This window comes from Primulina huaijiensis, chromosome 2 (assembly GCF_012295235.1).
Source record: "Primulina huaijiensis isolate GDHJ02 chromosome 2, ASM1229523v2, whole genome shotgun sequence".
NCBI lineage: Eukaryota > Viridiplantae > Streptophyta > Magnoliopsida > Lamiales > Gesneriaceae > Primulina > Primulina huaijiensis.
The window spans coordinates 24,730,217-24,753,513 of record NC_133307.1 but is presented as its reverse complement, the minus strand read 5'-3'; the positions used below and the strand labels follow the sequence as shown (position 1 = coordinate 24,753,513).

The window sequence follows — 23,297 nt, the reverse complement described above, 5'->3', positions numbered from 1 at the left end:
AATAATAAGTTACATAGTTTAAAACTTTTTTTATTTACTTTTCAAAAAGAAAAACTATTATTTTTTTGTTTTGTTTTTCTTCTTATATAATCATAAGAAAGAAACAGTTGAAATCATGAATCCAACCTTCCCACTTAAAGGAAAAATACAGATTGATTTTCCTTCTTGCATTCAGCATATATCGAAGCAAAAATGGCACATAAAGGAACGGTACTGATAACTGAATATTGAAAACTTTACGTTAATTGGGTCTCATGTAAGGATGGATTCCATTAATCTGAAGCCAGTTTTGAGGTCTAATTTGTACCATATTCTGCGAGTGTGGGAATCCTGATGATGCTGCAGCACCAGCAAATAAATTATTATTCATTTGCCATTGCTGATCATTTCTTGAAGCCGCAAATTCTCCTCCTGTTCTTCCGCCATGGATGCTGATTCCCGAAGGAAACTGATTAATCTGTTAAATGTGTTTCTTTTAGAAAAAGATATCGGAACCTAGCAATAATCAAAATTTCCTTTCTTTCACAAGAGGATTGGAGTTGGAAAACTTACGAGATTCTGAGACATATATGGAGTAGAAAACGTTTCGAATTGTTGCCCGAATTTGTTATCTTGCATGGTTTGCGCCACCAAGTAGTATCCATTTCTTCTTCCAGGATCGTTTGGATTTGTCATATGTGGCTGAAAATGAAGCTGTTGCTTCACCATGAAAATGATGCCACGGTGAATGGGGAATTAAAATATGTATAGTTGCTTTAAAAAGTTCGAGCAAAATCAACTCTCCGCCCCTTTTGAGCCTAGGCTTCACGTTTACAATTGGGATATTCCCCCCACGACAAATATAACGACTAACATTGATCAAAATATATGGTTAATGTCTTGACTCTACATAAATTTTTTCGGTAAGGCGATGACGACCATTTGATTTATTACGAAGGTAGTGCCCTCAAGGTAGGTTAGACTAAACCTCGCTTCAGTTTGCTCATATGATAAAGAACGGATCCAAGGATTTCACGGAGATGGATCGATGACGAATTCTTGGTAAAAGTATAACATATACCTCAGGATTTGATACGTGGCGTCTCCGAGCAAAATCAAATTGCGAGGAAGGGGGAAGCTGATGATCTCTGCCCATACATGGTTCCCGATTGCTTGGCTTTAAAGCTGATGAATTTCCTAAGCTCAGGTCAAGATTATGGTCTGCTGTGTTAATGCTTGAAGACTCTGATTATACACGCATGCAACGCAACTTTCATCAAATTTTAAACTTTATTGAAATATATACTTTTCAATCATATAATAAAATCTGATCCGTTTATTTACTTTGTACCTGCTGCTTTAAGTTCATTATCATAAATGCTGGGATCAAAGTTGGTAACAGCTTCCTTTCCATTGCACTTGATGGCAGCTTTATCATATGCCCTACAATAAGTCGCAACAAAATAATTAATATTAATATTAATACAATGTTATTAACATAATTATAAGATAATTTAGTGTGTGTGTGTGTGTAATACAAATTAAACCAACCTGGCTGCTTCAATTTCTGTGTCAAAAAGACCCAAATAAACATACCTGTATATTTGCATTAAAATTAAATTTAATTGAGATTGTTTTAATGATGCATACAAATGAATAACTAATTAAGGTTATATAAATATATGTAGAGTGGTTACTTTTTGCCTAAAAATTGGCCCATTCTGGCTTCCCATCGTCCACATTTGTGCAAAGTAACACCTCTATACTTGGAACTTCCTCTTGGGAAACCAGTGCTTTGTCTTCTCAACACATGCACAAATTCCTCCTTTGTTAGGTTGCTCATCTGAAATATGTAACATGGAATATAATATAATTTTCCATTTCATTCACCAAATAATAAATTGTCACCTTTAGCGATGCCCCATGATATATCTCTGTGTGTGTGTGTGTGTGTTATATTATATATATATATGTGTGTGTGTGTGTGTGTTTCAAATCTTTCAGTGCATTTAATGTTGGATCTTACTGAAAAATTGAATCAAGAATAAAATAAAATTATAACCCGTTTTAAACATTCTATGTATTTGTATCTGAATTTTGTGGGTCGCCACTTATTAGAACACAACTGTTCGAGGTAAGGAAAAACACTGTGCGGGATAAGATGAAGATCGAAACACAACAACAAACTCTCTCTGTTTCTCTTACAAATGACTTACCTGTTTTAAGTCTTCTTCATAATCATCAATACTAAAGTTTATGTCTGCTTCCACTCCCCGGAACTTAATGGCTGCCCTATCATATGCGCTGCAACACAAATTATATTTATTATTTGGATTTGGAATTATACCCATTTTTTGGAAAGGAGAATAATTAAATTTCAAGATTTGGCAACAAATTTATGAAGATTAAAGTTGGATTCTTGGAGCTTACCGGGCTGCAGCATGAGCCGTGTCAAAACCACCTGTTTTAGTGAAATAAAAATTTTAGGTACTCGAATACTTGTGAATCAAGAATCTCATGAGAAACAATCCAAAGTAAATACACATGACATTGATTTTCGATCATGTGGCAAGTTTAGGAAAGAAAGGAACAGACCTAAATAAACTTGCTTCCCACAGTCCCTGAATTAGACAGACAAGCAGATAAAGAATTATGGATGTGAGTATATATATATTTTTTTAAAAAATAAAGGGAAAAATAATTTTGATTATTTAATGGATAACCATATATGTGACTCCCAGCGGCCAGTTCTCCGGTAAAACGTGACGCCGCGATATTGAGAGCTCCGGGACCTGGGCCCGCGCCGGCTTTTCCTGAGAGGTTGCGCAGCCTCCGCCGCCGATTTCCCTGATATAGCTCCACTTCCTCCTCCGCTCTCTCCGCCCTGGGGATCAGAATGGCAGAACTGAAATCCCACCCAACGAGAACTCGGAAATTTTGGAGCTGATACACTCCCCATCTCCGACTCTTCCACCGGAAAAAACTGCCGAGTCACGGGAAGTTCACTCTCCGACGAGCACGGCCACGTTTCATCATCCACAAAAAAACCAAATATTTTGCTGCTTTTCTTCCTGATTCCACCTCTTCTTCCTGCAGCTGCTTCTTCTTCCTCTGACCCGTCCTCCATTACCACCGCCGATGAACTTGAATTCGAGGCGGATCCGAGGCGTTTGCCCTTCTCGTCCGAACACTCGTATAATTCATTATCCCTTCTTTGATCCGGTGAATCGTTGAGATCCCACATTGAAAAAACCTTAAAAACAAAAAATTAGAAGACGACCGGACAAGATTCCAAGCTTCAACTCAATTCCTCACTTCAAGAAACTTTAAAATAAAAAAAAAAAAGCTCTCAAATTAAGAACCAAAATACATTTTTTAAAGAAATCTCTAATCAGCAGAAAACTAGAGATACTGCTCCCCGATCATCCGATCAATTATGCCCACATGTATAAATATATATAACAAAATTGCGAGTTTTTATCTGACATGGAAAACCCACGATCATAGTCACAAAAACATGGTTGAAAATATCTAATTTCAACAGAATGTCTACAAGGTAGATCTCCTTCTTCTCCTCTCCGTAAATCTACCTATCTAGTTAGCAGCTCCCCTCCGTCGACTAGCTAGCCAGCCTCTTTATTTAGTTTTCTTGAATGGGCTGATATATGTGCAGGCTGTCGTCTCTTTTTTGGGTTCAAAATTAAATGGATCGAATGGCCTAAATATGATACACAGACTCTAAACCTAGTGGGGGAATCCTCTTTTATCATTCAATCAAGTCATCAATACTTGAGGTATCGTTTTCTAAAATCTTTCCATATTTATATATGTCTGCAGCTGCTATTTCATTTAACCACTCTCTTTTTCTCTATGGGTTATTTGCATATAAAGGTGTGCCTGTTTTTTACTCCCCCCTTCAAATTTATTTATTACTCACGTGATAAATTTTAACTATTTAACACAGCTATTCTTTAATTTGAATTATTATTGTAAAAATTGAGTCATGTGATAAAGAATGAGCATATATCATTCTTAATTATGCTTAAAATAACTATTTTTAATGTATTATAAGAATATGTATCCTAATTTAATTTTATTAGTTAGGGAGAAAAAAAAAGAGAGAGAGAGAAAGAAAGAAGCATCTTTTTCTCACGCAACTTTCCGACGTTAACCAAATCGAAAAGCCAACCCCCACTTCTCTCTCTTTTCGTCCTACATTAACCAATAATGGAAGTATACATCACCGACACAAGTTTGATAAATTGTTACTCCATTGCCATTTTAGCAACATTTTAATTATCCATACATCCCGTCGCCAAATTCCCATTGGCGAATGATCAAATAATCAAAAAATCTTTAGTTCAATAGTTAAATGTACGTCGATTCTTTTTATGCAGCAGTTTGACTCATCCAAAAAATATTCTCCACCACTACACCAGAACGGCAAACGACAACGGATTTTATCCGTTGTCGTAGCCTTCTTAAAATTGTTGTAACTGAGGGTGTTGTTGAAAGTCAGTTTAACGACAACGGTTTTTATCCGTTGTGATAAAACCGTCGCTAAATCAAAATAGCGACGGTTTATTTAACCGTCGCTAATTTAGAAATTAGCGACAGTTATCAATTAAGACCGTCGTTAATATTAGCGACGGTTATTAACCACAATTTCTGTCGCTACTTTGTTTCGAAAAATAAAAAAAATACTTTTAATAATTTAAGAAATATAAAAAAAACTTATAATCGAAACTAAAATCGTGTAAAAAAAAAAATTTTTAAGTGTTGTCAAATAGTAAAATCGTGTAAGAGAAAAAAATTTTACGTATTGTGTGAAATTGTATAAGAGAGAAAAAATTTTGAAGTGTTGTGAAGTGCTTAGAAAAATTTTAGATGTTGTGTGAAATTGTGTAAGAGAAAAAATTTTAAGTGTTGTGTGAAGTGATAAAATGGTGTAAAGGAGAAAAATTTTAAGTGTTGTGAAGTGGTGAGAAAAATTTTAAGTGTTGTGTGAAGTGATAAAATGGTGTAAAGGAGAAAAATTTTAAGTGTTGTGAAGAAAAATGGACCGAAAATGGGATATTTATAGACAATTTGCGACGGTTTTTGTTTAAACGATCGCTATTGGCGACAGTTTTTGTTTAAACAGTCGCTATTGGCGACGGTAGTGTTAAAACCGTCGCACGATTTAAATTTGCAACGGTTTATATTTAAATTGTCGCTACTATTAGCGACGGTTTTAGAACACTGTCGCTAACAAAACCCGTCGCTAATTTAAAATATGCAACGGGTTTTATTAAAACCGTCGCTAAACTGTGCGACGGTTATTTTTAAACCGTCGCTAATTTTAAAGTTAGCGACGGTTTTTGAAACATCGTCGCGAAATATTGCAACAGTTTTAAAAAACTGTTGTCGATTATCCAAAAAAACACGCTAATAGACAACGGTACCCTAAAAAAACGCTCAATGACAACGGTTTTATAGAACCGTTGTAATTGACCTCAAAAACCGTTGTAATTGACCTCGAAAAGACAACGGTTTTTAAAAACCGTTGTCTTTGACCCCCCCAAAGACAACGATTTTGGATAAAACCGTTGTGAAAAACATACGACAACGGTTTTTCACAAAAACCGTTGTCGTATATGCGTTGTTGTATGCAGAATTTCTTGTAGTGCCATTTCCTAGACTCACATATGTTATTTCTGATGAAATTTAACATAAAACATTGAAAATTTAGAAAAAATATAAGTTGTTTGGTAACTAAATATTTTAGATATGACATTAATATATGATTTTTTTATTATATATACGTGTATAAAATATTTTATATTAATAGATGTCTTTTTGGATATTTTGTATGAAACCTTGAATATATGTCATTAATATAAGTTATTTGAGTATTAAATATTTCAGATCTGGTACTAATGTATGGTTTTTGAGTACCCAAATATGACTAATAAATTTTGATATTAATGACACTTGTTTTTTTCTGGATGAAACTTGGTACAAAATATTAAATATGTGTTACATATATAAGACATTTTAGTATAGAATCTTTTAGATCGGATACTGATATATGATATTCGAGCATACAGACAACTGTAATAAATATTGATATTAATATAATTGTTTAAATTTTATACTCAAATTTTTTTATAATATATGAAATAATTTGTTCTGTAATATCATTTATGAAGAGAAATAATAATTCCGTATTTAATTGATATATTTCTTGATTTAAAGTATTTTCCTAATATTATTTTTCCTTACTAATTTAATTGAGTATAATATTTAATGTGATTGTCTTTCTAAGATAATGAGATAATTATGAAAATATCTTCTAGATATGATATCAATGTTTAAATAGAGTTTATTTCTAATTAAACTCTACTTTCCATATGAAATAAGTTTCCTCATGGAGTTAAAATTCATCATCTATAAATAAGGGGTCACGGACATTGGTGAAGTGCTTCTTCCATATCAATCATACATACATTCATACACGCAGGGAAGGATTTTCACAGCAAAATAATTCTCGAAGCAGTTGCTGTTTGAAGAGTGGTGATCGCGTGTTGCCTTGAATGTTGGAAACATCTGCAGACAACATCCGTGAAGAAGTTGGCTGAAGATTGTTTTTGTGGATTCCCTTTTGGCTCACGTTTTTAGCTTTCGTGTTTAAGTTTTTATTCTGGTTATTTGTTTTAGAAGGCGTTTATTTTCTCAACGTGTTGAGCAAATTGATTTTTGTGAAAGTCACTAGTGATAGATTTTAACCGATTTGTGTTACAAAAGTTAATATTCCGCTGCATGTTGTTCGAGATGTTGTAACATCTAGCACAACACTTAATTCTGATAAAACACAAATTTATAATCTTACTATACTACTGATTGATTTATTTACCCATAACTATCGAACAACACAATTCCTTACAATTTATATGTTACAGATTTTCAATGTTTTATACTGGATTTTATATGAAAAATAATTACAGGTCAATGGAGTATAAAAACATTTTNCTATACTAGATTCAGATCACGTGTTTATAATAATTTACAATTTTCTACATTTATTTAATTAAGTCGTTAAATAAATATTTTTCGTGTAATATATAGAAAAATACCCACAAAATTCAAAATGCCTATGGTTAGTTAACATCACGATATTTCCACATATTTTTTCAAAAGAATAAGATCTTGAAAAATAAATCAAACATTGAAGTCTTGCTGTCGGCATGAAATTTAAAAAGGTACTCTTCAACCAAATAATGATACAATATATTTTTCAAATCACGCCTTTGAAAGTAATTAAGGCCGTAAATTTGGTAAAAAGGTGATGTTTTTAAGGGGTAGAAGTAACGAAAAATGAAGAAAAAAAAGTGGAACGGTTTAATGATAATTCATGTTTATGGAAAATTTTGGGTGTATATGAAATTGAAGATGTCTTTCCATAAGCACAAGGCATCGACAAGGACAAAATAAAAATTTAAGTGATGGGAGAGACTATTATTGGAGCATTTCAACAAGAGTTTGTACAAAATATTACTTTACTCAATTTTTCGTTAGATCTTCTCACATATCTATATTTATTAAACGAGTTGATTCGACTTATATTTATTATGAAAGATAATGTTTTTGACATAAATCTGTATCATAAAATTGATTTATAAAATGATCTAATAACAATTTTTGTGTTATCGAAAATGAAATTAAATAATTTAACAACCTTGGTACAAAGTTCCTTCAATCTCTCCTAAATAATTTTTCCATGCTAGCTCGCTCATGTGCCAAAGGTGTGCCGCCTCTACGACAGTAATGTAATAGATTCGGAGACATTTATAGTGGCACCACATTCGATGGAGCAAATTCATCTAATCTAATAATTCAAATTTCTGTCGAGTGGATATAAATTACTTCATTTCGAATTATAGTTATTTATTTTTAAGAAAAATATATGAAAGATTCGAAAAAAAAAGTATATTAATCTGAATGTAAATATTTTTCTGTCATAGACAAATTTCCATAGACATGATATATTTTACTACGTTTATTATTAGTATTTTTATTATTATTATTTCCCTAGGAAACAAATTAAATAATTTAATTAAGTAAGTACATTTTTTCAACCTCCTAAATTATTCTGTCCTTCTGTCATATTGGGAACGGTCGTGTAATAGATTCAAAACATTGATAATGGTACCAAATTTGGTCGACCGAGTAAACATAGGATCATATGCGTTCACCAAATTTCAGTACTTTTATGTAATAAAATAAAATCGGAATATTCATATTTTATATTTCTCCAAAATAAAAAATTAAAATAAAAACAATATATATATATATATATATATACACACACACACATCTTAAGCATGCTCGATATGTTTCTGCTTAGCCAAACTCGATATAATTTATATTCTTCTTTTTCCTAAACTAAAGAAATTATTACCATGTTTCATTATTATAAAGATTGCTCGCATTATATGTGAAATTATATACGTAGCTACTATATTATATCCCGCCGATGCTCTTAAAGTACATCGCTCCTATTGATAGAGCAAGCACGAAAATCTGGTTGTTGAATTCTTTATGACGAGGAGCTATAAGGTTGTTAGGTTTGGTCCGAGCTTCTTATTGTCATGCCAATAAAATGTAAGTCAATAATTAAAAAAAATAAACCAACATTCCGGAAAATTGATAATTTTTAATTCGAAAAATAGGTGACTACTTCTCGAGAAAAATATCTTCTGTCTTTTTGTTAAAAAAAATAAAAAAATAAATTTACTCTTTAATTTTTTTTTTATCCATTTGAAAGGATAGTTTTATCATAGAGCTTGATTTGGAATGTGCCTCTCCATCTAACATGTTCGACATTGCCACGTCTACAAAACCATTTTTAACATAAAATTTTCGAGCTTAAATCAATTACCGTTATTATTATTATTATTATTATTATATATTTTCATGTTTTTATCGAAACCACAAAATGTGAATATAGTATTTAAAATAATTAATAAAATTATATATATAGGAAAATATAGGAAAAAATAATATCTTAAACAAGCAAGTAAAATATAGGAAAAAAATTAATTTACACAAATTGTGGACCCTTTACAAATAGGAGATGCAGGTCTTAAAATCTATAATGGTACATTTAACCTTTCTTCGACTCCATACCCCTTGATGACACACAAATCACTCAATGTTTGAGCTTTTTTGATGAAAAGATGTACAAATTTTAGAAATTAATAAAGGAATTGGAAAAATAAACATCGAGTTAACAACCTCATTTCACAAAAAAGAAAGTGACAGAGATGTAACATAAATGTTTTCAAATCCCTCTCTTTTTTTGTCAACTTTTAAAAGTTGTCATCGGGGACCATCGACCAGGCATCATATCCAACACACACTAACACACATAGTCATGGATTGAATATGCAGATATTGATATATTATGCTACACTGACAGTAACACTTTCTTTGTATTTTTTAATTTAAAATAATATGTTAACGTGATATTCGTATATTTTTGTTTTGAATTCAAATGATTACATGAATATCGTGGACAAAAGTACACATGGAGTGATAGCATAGATGAAGCATGTTTGTATACAATGGAAATGAAAATATCAAAATTTGCTAATTTCTTGAGTAGTTTTTTGGTATTTCAAATTAAAATTTTTGCTGTCTTCTGTAGTTTTAGCCTAGACCTTAGGTAGTGGATTGGTTGGTTTGTCATATCACATATCCCAAAATAATATCATAGAATATCTAATAATATTTTTGCAAGATTTGGCCATTTACGTTTTTACTCGAGTTTTATGCAATCAATCATATTTTTGTGCTAAAAATGATAATTAAGTTTTGCGAGGGGATGGATATGTCGAGCTACACTGTAACCTAACGATGGATTAAATATTTGGTTGCGTAATTTATCACTTGAAATACAAATATTTTGATTGGATTGGACAACTTTTTACATTAGCATGTATTACTTTTTAGAATAAAACAATAATATTGTGTGATGTAATATAATTTTCTGCACTGTCGACGAGATTTAAGCATGAACTCGAGACTTGTTTATATCAGCCAAAAAAATTACAAAGGAACAATTAAGTTTACTTAAATAAATTAGAAAAAAATACCCGCAATCAACGAGACTCGAACTTGAAACCTAACAAGTCTCAAGACCTTAACCTTAACAATTGAGGGAATAAATGATGAACACTTGTGTTAAACTATAGATCATGAATGATATTGTTTTTAATTAATTTTTAAAATATATTATTAATAGATATATTTTAATTATAGTTTAAATCATAGATTTTATTATTAAGTTTTTCGAAACTACCAAAATTGGTTACCAGATTTTGTTATGGACATAATTCCGCCACGGAGTTTAAACTTTCCAACAATTTAAAAAGAATATTATAAAATGGGAAAAAACATACTGACCACGCGAGATATGGTCGGTAGATTTTTGAGCAGCTCCCATTTGAAATAAATTACATTTCATGGGCGATTCATTGAAAAAACATCACGACGGCGACAAACGAGCTAAAATAATCTTGGAATACTACAAAAATATTATATAAAAGAAAACCAACATTATTACATCACACACGGTGCATATAATATGATTAATATATATAAATATACGTGTCATTAATTTCAAATAATCGGTTTAGTTATATTTTTTACAAAATAAAAATAAAATATTTTATTTAGTCATGTTTATGGATAAACAAAACAAAAATTAATATGCCCTGTCTGTAAGAATTAATTGAAATTATTGATAAATACAGATAATGACATAAACCAAAATGCGAATTCTAATCAAATATGAGACCCATAATTGTTTATCTACACTATAATTTTAAAAATATTGTCATCATATTAACTATTTTAGAAGACATCCTTCTTACCTCACTAAAAACCTACTCAAGTCACTTCATATTTTACATAGAAAAAAATCTAAACAAAACTTCTCTTTTAAATCGAACAACTCTTTTAAATTGAAAATAATTTCGTGTTCATTGTTTAACATTATTTGATCAAATTAAAAATAATAATAACACATACGATACATGTTCATATTTTATTTAGTTATTATTAAAGGCTTCTCTTACATAAGAATATGTACTAAAACGTTTTTGTAATGCAGGAAAAAAGATATATGACATTTTTTTGTTCGAAATTACTTTCATAGTACTAATCCAATTTACTATATTAATTAACCAGAAAGCAAAACAAAGCGATATCATCATAAAATAAGGTATATTTTAAATTAATATACAAATATCTCAACCATTTAATTCTTGCTCAGTGTAGACTTTTGAATGGCCGTCTAAGTGAATATTTACAGTCCGTAGACTTTGAAATAATAGCATTTAATTTATAGTTGCTTTGACTTGAATTTTAGTAGTTTATTGCCTGCTATTTCCCAATTCCAATTAAATTGTAAAAATATTACAAAAATATGTTATTCATCGTTTTCACGGGGCAACAGAAAATAGCCCAAAATTTTATTGGGCGTGGACCAAGAAATGTATACGCTTCCGTTTCATCTTGGCCCATTTTAGCCATTACACGACGTCAAAATTTATCAAGAATTGCTTTATTTCTAATTTTTACACAATTTAGCCATTATGATTAATGTTAATTTATTAGAGGAGCCAAGCCCAAGTTTTGAAAAAAGAACAAAAAAAATGCTAGATTTTGACCTGGTTGGTTTTTGATATAAAATTTCAAGAAATTGAAACTAGATTGGATAAATTTGTCTTCAAAGGAAACTTTATTTGAATATGTAAAAAGAATATAGAAATTTTATTTTTTGAATTTTTGGATATGAAATTTCTAATATTATAGCTTTTTATTATTGAACTTTGCCCTTGAACATAAGCGTAAATTCTTATGAATTTTCGTATTAAATTTATAATTTTATGATAGACGATGATCAAAGAGCTGTCAGCCCCAAGAAAACATCAGTAACAATAAAATGCCGGTTAATTTAGTTCAACGAAAGGCCAACATTGGAACAAAATCCATTACATGTGTCAAGTTCTTTCCCCCAAAGTAATCACATATACAATAATTCCCTTTTTAGTTCATACATCACAAGTACCCGGTCTGCAAATCCCTTGAACCATCATCCATAATCTCCTTTATATTTGTGATCATCTTCAACACTTGCCACATGGTTGGCCTCTGCTCGGCGGACGTCAAGCTACATATACTCGCAACCTCAACCAACATTCTAAGACGCGTATCATCTTCAGCGTCGTCTTCTCTCATTGCTCGAACCCAATCCGGCATGTCCGGGGGTGCAAGAAACGGATGTTGGGAAGGCGGTTTTCCGGTCAAGAGCTCTAACAAGAGGGTGCCAAAGGCATAGACATCAGATTTGGCCGTGGATTGTCGAGCGGATTTACGGGTTTCAGGGGCTTTGTACCCTGCATTCTCCGCGTCGTCATCAGATGGAGCGTCAGCAAGGGTTGCTAGGCAGTAGTCTGTGACACAGGCCTCAAAATCAGAGCCCAACAAGACATTGGAAGATTTGAGATTGCCGTGGACGAACTTGGATGCTTGGTGGATGTAGGCTAGGCCTTGTGCAACATCTTCTGCAATTTTCAGACATGATGTCCAGTGAAGAGGTTTGGCTCGGGCCGATCTGGAACCTGCTGACCACAAGATGAAGGAGATCGTGGAAACAATAAACAGAACCAAACAACCATCGAGAATTCTCATAAATCACCTAGGATCACACTCCTACTATGACTGTATAACTCAAATATTTTAAACTTAGCATGATAAACACAACTTTTCTGTAGATGCGCCATCTGTGATACGGATACCCAACGCAAAATATAATTGATGGATTAATAAAAGCGAGTAATTCCAAAACATCTACTCTAACTTGCGTATGCAAGAATGATGCAATGCTTGCTCCGTTAAAAAAATCATATAATAAATGCAGCAGACAAAGCTAATAAGCTATGATAATCTTAGTGTCTAAGAATTTTGCAACACTGAATCTTAAATCACAATTCATGATTGGACCCCACAAAAAAAGTCACTTCCATAGGTGATGAAATATTTGACTGAGGCTGTAGTTTTCAAATATTCTAAACATATGGTTAATATTTAAACAAAGTTTAATGTAGACTTCACCTAGTTAAGAATTAAATCACAAAGTAATATTTTTTGACTTCATATAGTTAAGAGCTCTTTTGCGAATTGTCGGTATGGATAAAGACAGTGGGGTGCCTATTTAGCTATTTCCAACAGAGTCTGTGCAGCACTGATTGATCATTTATAATCTATCCATTGGGCTACGTACAGCCACTCCATTCACATCTTACGCAGAGAAAATAAAAGTTATTTCAGACACTCACTGTCACAACTTGCCCACCATATCCCTCCAACTCACCATAACTATGTAAAATAGAAGAAAGCAAAACCCATTATTTTGTCAGTCCTTGCCCAGAGATAATTTCCTAGTTAGAATTACCGAAAGATTAGCATAAAAGTTGTTTACTTGTTACGATTTCACCTCCATTATACTGGTAATCCTGCAATGGATAATAATTTTAGGAGCTTCACTAGGTATATATATGAGGAGCTATGATCGAATATCAACGAATTACCGCCGTCAAAAGTGGGCTGCGTGGCGATAGTCTAGATCAAGTTCTAATCACTAAGCTAACCAATTATAATGAATCTTTGAATATTTACTATTTCAAATCTTGCTTTAACTTAGTGTAAATACAAAGAACAAGAGTTGGAGGAGTTACCGTGAATAAGATTGAAGAGACTGCCGTTAGGTTGATAATCATAAATAATTAACCTTTCTTGTTTAGCCTGAAAATAAGCCCTCACAGGAACCAAATTCGGATGTCTCAGCATACCAACAGCTTCCATATGCTGCTCAAATGTATCACCACTTGTAATGGCGGTTTTGCTTGCATCCAGTCTCTTTACAGACACGATCAACTGGTTAGCCATCACAGCTTTATATGTCGTACCAAGAGTACCCCTACCCAGTAGCTCAGCTGAAGCTCTCATTAACTGATCCATTGAGTACAATTCTTCATCCCCCGAACAGAATAGCAGTTTCCCACTTTTTATAACCTTTTTCTGCTCGTCAGATTTCAGTTTTTTGGCTTCTCGATTCCCAGCATTTGTGTTTTGATCTGTTCCGAGTGACACTAAAGTCGTGTCCCTTTGAGTTTTGGTCAGTATGGTTTCCTCAGAGAATTGGTTTTCTTCGATCGCTTCAATCTGATCTCTGTTTTCTCTTCTTTTCCTTATCAACGCCAAAATACTTAAACCAGCTGCCGTTAGAATCAGGACCCCAGCCACAAAACCCAGAATTAAGCCTACGTTTTTATGACTTTTATGCTGATTAAGAGGTGAAACGATGCTCAATCCTTGCTGGGACTGTGCGTTCTGCAGAAGCGGCGATGGAGGTGAGGCCAGGGTGGAGCTGCAGGAGGACGAGTTAAAGAAAGGGGAACCTTGACAAGGTTTGTTGATAATTTCACCGCAGAGGTTGGGATTATGCTGAAAGGAAGAAACTTTGAACTTTTTGAGAGTTGGGGTGACAGGTACAGGACCGGTGAGGTTATTATTAGAAACATTGAACACTCCCAATAATGTCTGATTCAATGGAGGAATGAGCCCACTGAACCGGTTTGAATCCAGTCGGAGGTATCCTAACCGGTCTAAAACCATCAAATTTTCCGGCAAGAGGCCGGTAAAGTTGTTATGAGACAAATCAAGAATCAAGAGACGGTGGAGGGACAAAAGGGAGAGAGGAAATGCTCCGGAGAAGTAGTTGTGGTCTAAAAAGAGAGTTTTAAGGTTTATGAGAAGAGAGAAATCAGGGAGAGGACCGAAAAGCGAGTTGTTTTTCAGGCTCAAGACTCGGAGCTGGTCGAGGTTGGTGAGCGCGACGTCGGAAACAGTTCCCCGGAGGCCAAAACCCTGGACAATGTATCGCACGACGCGGCCTTGCGCGCATTTCACTCCTTGCCATTGGCAGTAATCGAACCGTTCGTTAGTGGTGTAAAGAAGTTTCCCGTCGAGGTCCGCCGCTGACTTGAATGCAAGAAGTGAGACAGCATCGGCGGGGAAAGAAGCGACTGCTCCGGCATCTACGCCGACACCTCCGCTCCCTGTACGGGTAGCTGGAAGGCAGAGTACGAAACGCAGAAATGCTAAAGAAAAGAACAGTTGCACAATGACAATGTTGAGCTTCATTTCGAGAACGACCAATGTATGGTTTTAGCTGGAAGTTGGCCGGAGTTGGAGGCCGAAAACGAAATACATTGACAGTTAAGAGATGGATGTGACGGCGGCAGCTGAGGTGGTGGTGGTGGTGTAGTACCGCGATGTGTGCGGAGCAGCTGGCGGAGGAGCACTGAACGTAAACAGAGAGGGGTCAAACTGCACGTGAAAGAGAAGGAAAATAATTTGAAAAAAGACTACTTTCTTCCCCTGGCTTCGAAGATCGTGCACTCGTTTTAATACGACCCTGATTCCTGCCTTCATCAAAGCGACCCTTAACTTTAAATTTAATAAATTTGAGTATTTTAATAATTATTTATTATTTATTTAAAATTAATCATATAATAAATAATATATGAGAATTATACATATTTTTATATCATTTGAAATCATACTAAAAATAAAAACAATAATTTTCTATAATCACAATTAAATTATTGCTTATTATAATTTATATATTGATTGAATGAAATTGTTAATGATAAAAAAATAAAAAATATATTACAAAATTATATATTTGTAAATCAAAATTTTAAANAAAAACATAATATTATATAAATTTTTTTATAGTTTTAATATTTTATAGAGTATGAAGAACTAAATATGTAAAATTAATAAAAAAAAACTCAAAACCGTTGACTGAAATAAATGAAATGATAAATCAATGAAAATATTTAAGTGAGGGTTATTTACACTCAACTTTTTGTTATAAATACAATTCATATATTTATTTTACTCTAAGAGTAAAATACCTAATATGTCTTTAAATGATTTTTTAAAATATTGATATAAACATACCATGTCGTTTATATACATACATTAATCATCTTATAAATCAATTTATGAAGTGCTATTTTGTTCTTAAAGATCCCAAAAAAGTGATGCGTAAAACTTTCAACTTTCAATATCACCATTTATCCTTATCTTTATCAGCGCACTTTGTAAATTANATCAATTTATGAAGTGCTATTTTGTTCTAAAAGCTTAGATAACGATGAAAGTTGAAAGTTTTACACATCACTTTTTTGGGATCTTTAAAGTGGCGACCGGTAATAAAGAACGGAATCACACAATCGGACTGTTTTAATTTAATAAATTTTTTATAATAAAACCAAATATATGTTTAATTCCTGAATTTATAGTTTTGAAAAGCTCATTTTGTCAAATTAAACTTGCAAATACATTGAAATTTTTGGTTCACGTCATCCCTCACATGTGAAAAAACAAGATAATTTACAAAGTGCGCTGATAAAGATAAGGATAAATGGTGTATCTTTGGTTTTTTAAGTAAAATAATTGGCATTTTGTTGACGAAAAGAGCCCAAAGAATTAATTTTCACAAGAGATATTGAGTTTGTATCTCATTTTATGTGGGATCATGTTCAATNTTATTAAATTTTAAAAAAATTAATCACTTAAGATTATTTCATATTATTTTAAGAGTACAATTATTTATAATTAAAATTTTATTATCAATTTGAAATGAAAAAGTGCAACATAAAAAAACCACAATTATATATAATTAAAAACAATATATAAATTAAACACTATGAAATATTTAAAATACTTAAATCACGAATTTTGATTATCTTGTATTTTTTTTTAAAAAAAAATTAAATTATGTTAACACCCACCCTCATTCGTATCAACACCAACGTGGATGTCCTAAGCTTTCAACTGTTGAACAAACCATGTGTGAAAAAAGTCAAAATCCAGCCGCATCATACGTCACTAAAACGAATTAGCAGTGACTCATTATCACGCGATATTTGTGCCTTCGAATACGGAACCACTATGTTATAACTGATAAATTATCACAATTCAAGCTTTTGGTTATCATGATCTTTTAAGAAATTTAAAAGATCAAGAATCCATTAACCACATAGAAATAGCACGATTAATGTCATATTCGAGAATCAACAAGTAAAATCACATAAATTTATATATAATCTAACCACCACCCAACAATTTATACTGAACTACCATATCCAGATAATTTAAGAGGCATCTGAACTCCGAGTTCCCTAAGTCGGTTTACAATGTCATAAAGAAACTCAAACGTAAGCTTGTACTGTGAATTAAGATCGTCTCTTACATTTGGATGAAGTCTGAACCAGTCTCCCAACATCTTGTGCACGTGTGAACGAATCATTCGCCATGGAACCGGATATTCCTCGCAGAACTTCAAATATTCCACCAACAGATCACCTTGGTCCAGTTTCCCATCTTGAGTGTTTTCTTCATTCTCATGAGCCCATTCAGCAGTTCGATATCCACCAAACAGAGCAGGATTCTCGAGAAGGGACTCCGCTGAAAGTACCCCTTCAACGCCAGTCTCTTCTATACACTGCCAGGCGTCATCCACGTGCCGTATATTTCCATTGGCAAGGACAGGAATTCTAACCGCATTTCTAACCGCTCTGATGGCATTCCAGTTAGCCCGGAATTTCTTTCCATCCTTTTCATCTCTTGTTCTTCCATGTACAGCCAAAAGAGAACAACCAGCATCCTCCAGCATTTTGGCATAGTTAATGGTATCTTGTAAATCTGGAAATATTCGAATTTTGCATGACACCGGAACATGAAGGTTTTTAAACAATTTTTCAACTAGGGATCTAACAAGAGGAAGATTATCCATGAGGAAAGCGCCATAATACCCTCGTCTTGCTATACGTTGGGGACAACTGCATAACAAGGATATATAGAACAAATTAAGATTAACTCAACTCCAGATAAGAATGCCAAGAAGCAGTTCAATAATGTACACCAACAAAGTGATTCACTCAAGGTGTTCTTTAATATGTACACCGAGTAGTACATATAAAACAAATTGAGGTGTCCCCTGCTCCAGATAAGAACGCGGATGAAGCAGTGCAATCACGTACACCAACAAAAAGAATCACTTGAGATTTTCATAAATGTCCAAAATAACTTAGCTGGAAGTCATGAACATAGCAAAATTCAAGAAAAGGTTAAAAAATCTGGGAACCCTTTTCCTGTGAGAAGAAAACCGCACAAAAGAATTGGGCAAAAACTCGAAATTTAAAAGAGAAACAAATACGTGAGGGCAAAGATCATTGAAACACAAACGAGAGGACAGGTTAAATCTTGCATGACAGAAAAACGTTATAAAGTGTTGGTGAAGGATGTTAAATCAAATCTTGATATTTAAAGTCTGGCAGCATTTGAGTTGATAAGTTCAAGCAAGTCTATCCGAGACCGTCTGGTTTTGGATCCATTATAACTCCAAGTGACTGAAATTTCATTTGATTTCACGGAGAGGAAATTTCAGTCATACTTTTATGCAGTATTTACATGCGTGAGGGTTTCACAACTTTTATATAAACAAATAACACGAAACTGAAAGTACTATTTGGCCATCCAAATTAAGGATATTATAAATCTAGTCCTCCGTGTTCATGTTAAATAATAGTAATATTGATCTCAAAACAAAAATAAAACCAAGAAGCTTGATAACATTGTTTTCCAGGAAAATCACTGCTATTTCATACCGTGAACTCAAAACAATGGAATTTAAACTAAGCGAATATATTCACATACTAATAAACATTCAATACAAAAGATTAAAAAAGAGGCTGAATCTTGAAGCAAGTGAAATCTTGAGATAGAACAAAATACCCAAAATTGATGTCAACATAATCACAGTAAGGCTCCACTCTCCGTGCTGCCTCCAGCAGAATATCCGGATCATTAGCGCAGAATTGCACAAACAACGGCCTATCCTCCTGCCATTTCACAAAATATCAAGTCAACACAAACATTAGATAATTTGTTGCCCGTTTCCACTTACGGGAGACCAAGAAATTGCTTCATGGATTATGTTTACGGAAATTTATACTAAAAAATTATTATTTGATTTTTCTTCAATTGGCCGGCTAGTATCCTTATTCGTGCTCTGCTGAATCGGCCTGTTTCTGGAATAACCCAGCGGCGAGCTTGGATCAAATGGACAAATTTTCGTGATACACAGGCTAATTTCTATCTACAAACTGAAGGGTGCGAAAATTAAAACTGGAACTCAACATACCTTACAGGTGGTAAATTCTTCTGCCCGATACTTTTGGTTTTCACCGAAAATTCTAGAGTGAAGCATTGGAGTGTAAGCAGCTTGAGCGCCGTACTTGCGGCAGAGAAGACGAAAGGGAAGCTCCGAGTTGTCCACCATGGGGGCCACAACGAGCTTGGGACTGCCCAATCTCTTCCAATGAGACCAGGCCCTCTCGATGCGGGCCTCCCCGGTCAAGTACCCCTTCGGATGACCCAAAGGAGAGAATTCTATCTCGGTGGGAAGAACGGAAGCTTCTGATGAGCAGATAGTATCGTCTTCTTCAATGGTGGGGAAGGATTGTGCGGAGAGGGGTTGAGATTGGGCAGCCATGAACGGGTTGAGAAGATTCAGTTTCGGGTCAGGGTTGAAGTGGAGCTGGATCAGACTCCCAAGTTTGATTCTGACGGGAAGAGGGCGTCCGCGGCGGTGGAAGGTGATGGATCCATCGCCGCCGCGGAGGTGCTTGAAATAATATTGGCCTTGGGAAATAGGGCAATACAGGGTTTTCGGTTATCAACCCCACCCGCTTCCTACATTACGTTTGATCGTTAGTCGGGTATTTTTTTTTTATTATAAAATAACTAAGCAAATTACGAAATTACCATAATATTATTAAAATACAATTTAATCTGTGGAGAGTAGTATGTGTAGCACAAATAGGTGACGTCAGGTATCAAAGCGTGAGAGACTCTTTCGCTTTCACGTTTACGCAACTATATTGAGATTGCTAGGCCAGCTACATACTCTTATATATCAACATAAAATATTTAAGGAATAAATTAACTTAATAATATTAATAAATCCCGACAAACGTGCGAAATTTGTTTACCAATCTTTACTGTTTTAATTTTTAATATTTCGTCGTGGAGACATGGAAAATGGGAATTTAGTAGGACGGATGAATGAAGCACATGTCTAATTGATATAATTAATTGAATCACAAGTGTCTAATATCATATGGCAATTTCCAGCTAATGCATCAGCCCACATCCCAGTAGCAATCATGTAAGTAGGAGATTTTAAATCATTAGCTGAAATCCAAGTATATAGTTCAAAAGTTTGATGTTTTCTCAATCTTTTAAATTGTACAATATTCCAAACGTAATATTTCAATTGTTCTACGTAGTAAAGACAATTATTACACAACAACAACAACAACAACAACAGTGTTCAAATCTTGGAATGGGAAACTTTTAAGTTTGTTTTCTCATTCCTAACAATGGATTTCAAATACTTAAGTGATGAAATCAATTAGTCAAAATAAAGACTTTTTTCTTTTATATAGTGAAGGTGTTCATACGCATAGCCTTTTGCTTGAATCATATAAAAACGTGTAGGAAAAGTTCAAACAAGTTTCCATCATTGGATTGCCCTACTGGTTTAGGTATAGTTCAGCATCCAGTTTCTATTCTAATAATTGTTTTCAAATTTAAAATCCAAAAGACTTTACTCTAAAGATAAGGGCATCATTCAAACCCCAAAGAAAAAATCAATAAATCAGCTTCATTCTTACGCATAACAGATCTCGTACCAGAATCCAAAAAAATGGTGGCTGTATTCAACAAAGAGCTTCTTAGTTGGTACCTGATAACCCTCAAGCTGAATCAAACAGTAGAAACTGGGATTCATAATGCACAAAGCCCCACCGTTTCAGGATCCGTTGAGTTCCCTCGAGAAATCAATGGTCAGATCAGAAAGGAAAGTCAGGGCTCGAATTCCATTGAAGTTCCAATCAAAGAAGATGAGAGTGGCCGAGTTGAGATCAAGTATCCCGAGTCTGATTGGGTGATCAGTATAAAAGAGAAGCTTGATCAAGCTCAAAACGACGATGCTGCGAGCTCATGGGCAAAACTATGTATTTATAGGATACCTCATTGTTTAAGAGATGGTGACGATAAGGCCTATATTCCTTAGATTGTGTCCTTTGGCCCTTATCATCACGGCAAGAAGCGTTTACGAAACATGGACCAGCACAAGTGGCAAGCTGCTCATCGGATTCTTAAGAGAACGAATCAAGATATAACAATATATTTGGACGCTGTTAAAGAGCTTGAAGAAAAAACTCGAGCTTGTTATGAAGGGACTATCTGTTTAAGTAGCAATGAGTTTGTGGAGATGATGGTGCTCGACTCCTGTTTCATTCTCGAGCTCCTTTCTGGTGCCACCAGAGGGTTTACACAACTGGGGTACTCAAGGAACGACCCCGTTTTTGCGATGCGTGGTTCTATGCATTCAATTCAACGGGACATGATAATGCTTGAGAATCAGATTCCTCTCTTTGTATTGGATAGGCTTTTAGGACTTCAGTCTGGAAATCCTGACCAGAAAGGTGTCGTGGCGCGACTGGCGCTTTGGTTTTTTGACCCATTGATGCCTACGGATGAACCATTAACTAAGAGCAATAGGAAAAAGGTAGAGTCATCAATCGGAAATGAGAGCACTTTTGATCCATTAACCGAGCAGGGTGGATTCTACTGTCTTGAAGTCTTCAGGAGTAGCCTTTTAGCCATCCGAGTCGGCCCAAAACCGACTCCTCGAATATGGATCAAACGGTGGTCGCACACAAACCGGGTGGTGGATAAAAGACGGCAGCAACTCATTCACTGTGTCACAGAATTAAAAGATGCAGGGATCAAATTTAAGAGAAGGAAAACAGACAGATTCTGGGATATAAAATTCAAGAATGCAGTACTCAAGATTCCCAGACTCTTGATCCACGATGGCACAAAATCGCTCTTCCTTAACCTCATTGCGTATGAACAATGCCACTTAGACTGTTCAAACGACATAACATCGTACGTGATCTTCATGGACAACCTTATTGACTCGGCAGCCGATGTGAGTTACCTGCGTTATTGTGGGATTATTGAGCATTGGCTGGGGAGCGACGCGGAGGTTGCCGAACTATTCAATCGGCTCTGTCAAGAGGTGGTTTTTGATATAAATGACAGCAATTTATCGAGGTTGTCTGAACAAGTGAATTTTTATTATGATCATAGATGGAATGCTTGGAGGGCTTCTTTGAAATCAAAGTACTTCAGTAATCCATGGGCTATTATCTCCTTTGTTGCAGCAGTTGTGTTGCTGCTGTTAACTTCTTCACAAACATTTTACGGTATCTATGGTTATTATAAGTCACCTAACGCATAACGCCTGCTTGCTGATTTGCATATACTTTTGCTGCAGTTGCGAACTTTTCTATTGATTTTTTTAGGGTGAAATACTCTGTTTTCATGTTCTGTAAACCTTTACACTGTGTTTGTGTTTGGTGTTGGAATTTTGGTGTAATTTCAGAATTTGATTTCACATTTTAAAATAAATTATCAAATATTAAATAATTTCGATCTTAATATTTTTAAATACGTTGTTTAATAGTAACATTTATATAAATTCACATAAATTTTTTATTAAAATAAATAGGAAAATAATTATTCCTTATATATGTGAAGAAAATATATTTTTATTAAATATTAGTTGAAGTAATAAAAAATAAAGTTCATTAAGAGGGATTTGTAAAAAAAAAGTGGTAATTAAATTAGGCTTTGGTATTAAAAATAACCGAATTTTCAAGAGAAATAAATATTTTATAGAATTTCTTTAATATAAAAATATTTTTAGTTGATTTTAAAAAACATTTGTCAAAATTTATGACAAAGTACATGTGAATTAACGAATGAATTTTTGGATAAAACTATATTTTAAAATTTTTGAAAAGTAAATTAAAGTTTGTGAGAGTAGACTTTGAAATATTTAACGTGCCTTCCAAACACCTAAAATAATATTTTCAAGTTCGAATCCTCCCAAATCCATAGCATCCAAACACACTATTAGCACAATCTTAGCAAGTGCATGATGAAGAGATATAATTATTGCCATATCTTGGATTATTTTTTTAAAAAAAATATTAATAAATCTGGACAATAATTTTTGAGCGCTTTATTACAAATTAATTCGAAAGCAATGTATTTTA

The 23,297-nt window shown here is 33.8% G+C and overlaps 3 protein-coding genes and 1 pseudogene across 5 annotated transcripts; 1 reads left to right on the top strand and 3 right to left on the bottom strand.

Annotated features, from left to right (window-relative positions):
* Positions 1-107: 107 nt before the first annotated feature.
* Positions 108-3,779, bottom strand: LOC140970866 (floral homeotic protein APETALA 2). 2 transcript variants are annotated; one of them, XM_073432821.1, is made up of 10 exons: positions 2,703-3,779; positions 2,575-2,600; positions 2,410-2,440; positions 2,196-2,283; positions 1,677-1,822; positions 1,531-1,575; positions 1,331-1,422; positions 1,061-1,224; positions 553-699; positions 108-457 (listed from the first exon to the last, which is right to left on the bottom strand). In XM_073432821.1, the coding sequence occupies exons 1-10, from the start codon at positions 3,221-3,223 to the stop codon at positions 242-244; spliced, it is 1,476 nt and encodes a 491-aa protein (XP_073288922.1). In that variant the 5' UTR covers positions 3,224-3,779; the 3' UTR covers positions 108-241. The 2 variants fall into 2 exon arrangements, with proteins under 2 accessions (XP_073288922.1, XP_073288923.1); XM_073432822.1 differs by having other exon boundaries at positions 553-693; positions 2,703-3,778.
* Positions 3,780-11,958: 8,179 nt separating this feature from the next.
* On the bottom strand, positions 11,959-15,486 carry LOC140970865 (probable inactive receptor kinase At5g67200). 2 transcript variants are annotated; one of them, XM_073432819.1, is made up of 2 exons: positions 13,764-15,486; positions 11,959-12,650 (listed from the first exon to the last, which is right to left on the bottom strand). In XM_073432819.1, exons 1-2 carry the CDS (start codon positions 15,229-15,231, stop codon positions 12,085-12,087), a joined length of 2,034 nt encoding a protein of 677 aa, XP_073288920.1. In that variant the 5' UTR covers positions 15,232-15,486; the 3' UTR covers positions 11,959-12,084. The 2 variants fall into 2 exon arrangements, with proteins under 2 accessions (XP_073288920.1, XP_073288921.1); XM_073432820.1 differs by having other exon boundaries at positions 11,959-12,647; positions 13,764-15,483.
* Positions 15,487-17,170: 1,684 nt separating this feature from the next.
* On the bottom strand, positions 17,171-19,860 carry LOC140970864 (uncharacterized). The gene is made up of 3 exons (XM_073432818.1): positions 19,307-19,860; positions 18,898-19,004; positions 17,171-17,942 (listed from the first exon to the last, which is right to left on the bottom strand). Exons 1-3 carry the CDS (start codon positions 19,655-19,657, stop codon positions 17,228-17,230), a joined length of 1,173 nt encoding a protein of 390 aa, XP_073288919.1. The 5' UTR covers positions 19,658-19,860; the 3' UTR covers positions 17,171-17,227.
* Positions 19,861-20,583: 723 nt separating this feature from the next.
* On the top strand, positions 20,584-22,596 carry LOC140960497 (UPF0481 protein At3g47200-like; annotated as a pseudogene).
* The last annotated feature ends 701 nt before the right edge of the window (positions 22,597-23,297 follow it).